The sequence below is a fragment of the Ostrea edulis genome, chromosome 5, assembly GCF_947568905.1.
Source record: "Ostrea edulis chromosome 5, xbOstEdul1.1, whole genome shotgun sequence".
Classification (NCBI taxonomy): domain Eukaryota; kingdom Metazoa; phylum Mollusca; class Bivalvia; order Ostreida; family Ostreidae; genus Ostrea; species Ostrea edulis.
The window spans coordinates 81,250,995-81,255,895 of NC_079168.1; the positions used below are offsets into that span (position 1 = coordinate 81,250,995).

Consider the following 4,901-nt stretch of genomic DNA (forward strand, 5'->3'; position numbering starts at 1 on the left):
ATTCTGAAAAATCACTGGGCCAGAAAAGTTTACATTTACATGAAAGCTTCCTGATATAGTGCAGACTCCCCCGGGAGTAGGTTGGGGCCACAATAGGGATCAAAGTTTTACATGGGAATATATTGAAAAAATCTTTAGATATGAGCAAAGGTGAGCGATGTGGCCCATGGACCTCTTGTTATATTTGTGTATAGATTTTTATGACAAGACCATGATTTACTTCAGTGTTTGACCTTGTGACCTTGACCTGGAAATTTGACCTACTTTTAATAAAAATCTGACCTAATCAATATTTCCTGAACTATTTGAGGATAATTTTTTATATTTGTGTATGGCAAGACCATGATTTAGGTTATTGTTTGACCTTGTGACCTTGACCTGGAAATTGGACCTACTTTTAATATCGTCTCAACTATTTAAGATAGAGCTTTCATATTTTGTATGTAGATTTCTTATGGCAGGGTCTTCCATATCATACCATGATCTACGACCTTGTGACATTGGTCTTATCCCGAACAGCAAGATCATGTAACTCATATTGGTGTTGAGGTATTTCTTTGTTATGTGAATTCAATTTCTTTTTTTATTTATGTTCTGATCCTTTGGGGCTGGGTTGGGGTCACAGTATGGGATCAAAATTTTTCATGGGAATGAAAATTGATTTTTAAAAAATCTATTAAAAATCACAACAGCTGAATAATGGCAGGGACAAGGTGATTCAGGTGAGCAATGTGGCCTATGGGCCTCTTGTTTTAGGTAATGTGAGCTATTCTGATCACTATGTCCAGCGTTCGTCTGTCTGCCCGCCCATTAGCTTTTAACAATAACATTTTCAACTTCTTGTCTAGAACCACAGGACTGATTTCAGCTAAATTTGCCACAAAGCATGCTTGAGTAAAGAGTATTTAAGTTGGTTCAAATGAAGTGTCATTTACCTTTTCTGAATTGGATATGATCTTGAATTAGTTTAAAGAATAAGGCATCTTTTTAAAATCTTCTACGAACCACTAGGCTAATTTCAAACTTGGCACAAATTATTCTTCAATGAAAGGGAAAAAACCCGGATTCAAATTTGCTCAAATGAAGGGCCATGCCCCCTCCAAAGGGGAGATAATCAAGGAAAAGCAAAATTAGGGTGGGGTCATTTAAAAATCTTCTAAATAACCACTAGACCAGAAAAGTTGAAATTTATATCAAAGAGCTGATTTTAATCAGATTGAATTTATATTAATAATAATATTAATCATCTTTATATATCTTCAATTATTTGAAGATATCATCAATTCAATTATTGCTCTCTTTAATTGAATTGATGCATGCATCAATTCAATTAATGAAAGCAAAAATTTATTTAATGCGCACAATTATTGCTCTCTTCAATTCAATTGATGAGAGCATCAATTTTGTAAAAATATTCTTCGTAATAATTAATTTAGAGCTCGGTATAAATAATTTGATGATCTCTTTAATTGAATTGAAGATATCTTTAATTATGTACAATGCTTTTGTATAAGAAATTAATGCGTGCATCAATTCTTTTAAAGAGAGCAACAATTCAATTAAAGAGATCATTAATTCAATTGTGGATATGTTGAATTGAAGATATCTTTAATTATGCAGTTGTTCTCTCTAAAAGAATTATTGCTCTCTTAAAAAGAATCAAAGATATCATTAATTCAATTGAAGAAAGCAATAATTGAATTAATGCACGCATTAAATCAATTATTGCTCTCATCAAATGAATTAATGCGCGCATCAATTCAAATTATTGCTCTCATCAATTGATTTAATGCATGCATTATATCAATTATTGCTCTTTTCAATTGAATTGTAGTGCGCATCAATTCAATTGTTGATATCATTAATTCATTTGAAGAGATCATTAATTCAATTAAAGCGCGCATCAATTCAGCTGAAGAATTAATGCTATCATCAATTCAATTAATGTGCGCAATCATTCAGAATTGAAGATATCATTAATTATTTGAAGAGATCTTTAATTAAATTGTTGCGCGCATCAAATGAATTGATGATATTTTCAAATAATTGAAGATATCTTCAATTATTTGAATTTATGTTAAATTGGCACTCCATATATACACACATGAGTATTATTGAGCATCAAAATTATGTTTGAGATAGGCTGATTTAAAAGATGTGAATTTGGTAAGTTGAAATGTGTTTTGTCTGTTGCAGAATACTTGGATTGACGATGGATCCCTGTGCCCAAGATGTCATCCGATGTGACCTTTGTGAGACAGCCATAGTGCAGATGTACTGCGATTTCTGCCATGTCAACCTGTGTATTACCTGCATAGGAAAGCATGTTTCTGATGACTATGACAAGCATATTGTGGTCCCCATCCAGAATCGAAAATCAACATTAATTTACCCGAGGTGCACAACACATGATAGGAAACGTTGTGAACTTCAGTGCAAAGAATGTAACCTCTCTGTGTGTTCTGTGTGTGTATTTGATCAACATCTGGGACATACGTTTTCAAATCTTTCTAAAGTCCACAATGCAAGGAAAGCAGACATTGGAAAGGATGAAGAAGAGATACAAAACATTATTTCTCCAAAATATGACGAAATTGCCACTGACATTAAAACTCAGATAGCAAACTTGAAGGAAAACTATAAGAAACTCACAACAGCCGTCACTACCTATGGAGAAGAATGGCACAAAGAAATTGATAATGTCATCAACAGAATGAAAAATGAACTTGAGGAGATGGGGATTGCACACCTGGATATTCTGAACAGACACTTGGATGAGATACAACAGTTACAGACTTTGATTGAGCAAACATTGCTCACCATTAAAAGAATTGAGAAAAGTAATGATATATCAGTAACTATGGAGTACAGCTCCCAAAACAAAGAATTCAGCAAGTTCCCTCCAAAAGTCCAAGTCACACTGCCCACATTTAGTCCCAACACAGTAGTTAATCCCAACACAACAGATAGTGAACAGGTTTACAAGTTGTTAGGATCTTTGATACCATTATGCTATACAACAGAAGAAAATGGCTACACGCTGGAGAAGACGGAGACTTTGGCCAAAGAGCTGATGGAGAAACCAGAACTTGTGAGTACTATAGATACTGGGTATGAGAAACTCTCCAGCGTGGTCTGCCTTAGTGAAGAGGACATCTGGACAAGTGCAAAAGTCAATGCTGTTATGAAATGTTTCAACATTCAAGGTTCACTTATAAAGACAATCGAAACAAAATCGGGGGAAAGGCCAAGTGGTATAACTGTGACAACAGATGGGAGTTTAGTGTACTGTGACCGAGGAACAAACACTGTGAATAAAGTGAAGAGTGGACAGACAGAGGAGGTGATCAGACTACAGGGCTGGATACCTCAACATCTCTGTGTCACCTCCTCTGGTGATCTCCTGGTTATCATGCTCAGAGATGTTAGAAATAGTGATGATGTCGCACAATCCAAAATTGTCCGTTACTCTGGCTCCACAGAGAAACAAACAATTCAGTTTGATGATCAGGGTCAACCTCTCTATTCATCTGGTCCTTTGAATAAATACATCAGTGAAAATAGGAACCTTGATATCTGTGTGGCCGACTTGAGAGCTGGAGCTGTAGTGGTGGTCAATCAGTCAGGAAAACTCCGATTTCGATACACTGGCCGTTTTTCTTTGAGAAAGAGAATACCATTGATCCCACGAGGAATAGCAACAAACAGTCAAAGCCAGATTCTGACTTTAGACAGAGATACCCTCTTTATTCATATTCTAGACCAGAATGGACAGTTCCTCCGCTATATAGATAATTGCAATCTGAACAACCCCGTTGGTTTATATGTGGACAAAAGTGACAGTATGTATGTTGCAGAGATGAATGGAAGTGTCAAGAAATTTAAATATCTACAGTAAATGTAATTGATTTAGCAGGATACAAAAATTGACCTAAAATTAAAAGTTGAAGGACAGTTTTTATGATCAACATCTTAGGTGTGCACCACGTATATGCCCAAGGTGGATGCATCCGGCTCCTGCTCCATTCGACAATTTTATAGATGCCATTGTTAATCCAAATGTTACACTATTCAAAATCAAAGTTAATATTATCATATGCTTATTAAACCTTGTGTACCTTTCATGAGGCAGAAAATACTACGTGAAATAGTTTTCTTTCAAATTGTGACCTTCAACTTCTTTGCTATAAACTGATAATCTAAACTGGTGTTTTGTTATTTTCACAGTAAAACAGACCATTACAGTTAAACCATTATGGATAGAATAAATGCCTGCACAGATGATTATAAGGTGATTTTTGGTATTTAAGTCTCCCACAAGAAGTTTGGAGACTTATTGTTTTTGCTCAGTTCTTATTATTCTTCTGCTTCTTCTTCCGCTTCTTTCTCACGCCTAAAACTTTCCGACACCATTCTCCATAACCAGTTGATGAAAGTAATAGACATTCAAGGATATGATAGGCCAATGTATCTAGATGTGCAGAAATGTTTTTGTTTTCAGATTGAAGGGAGTTAGGGTACATTTTAGGGGGATCAATTGGGAGTGAGGTTTAACATAGAACTCTGGGGAACAAAAATATTCCAAATTTCAACAGATATAACTTGACAAATATGATAGTCTTGGGGCGATCTTCAGAAATGAATAGAGAATGACAGGGCCTACAAATTAGTATTGAGTTCAAGTAACCTTGACCTCTAACCATGAACATAAAAACTGGTATAACTTTAAAACCAGGACTAATAGCGACATGGAATCTTCAGAAATGGCAAGAAGATGTCAGGACCTACAAACTAGTATCAAGGTTTAGTGACTCCAGTGACTTGACCTTATAACATAGAACTAATATTACTTACAAATCAGGTCCGATAGAGTCAGGAGGTCTTCAGATATGATGAAAGGA

The 4,901-nt window shown here is 35.3% G+C and overlaps 1 protein-coding gene across 1 annotated transcript; it reads left to right on the forward strand.

Annotated features, from left to right (window-relative positions):
- The first annotated feature begins 2,212 nt into the window (after nt 1-2,212).
- LOC125649647 (uncharacterized) lies at nt 2,213-3,898 on the forward strand. Its single transcript, XM_048877314.2, has one exon. It carries the CDS (start codon nt 2,213-2,215, stop codon nt 3,896-3,898), a length of 1,686 nt encoding a protein of 561 aa, XP_048733271.2.
- Nucleotides 3,899-4,901: the final 1,003 nt, after the last annotated feature.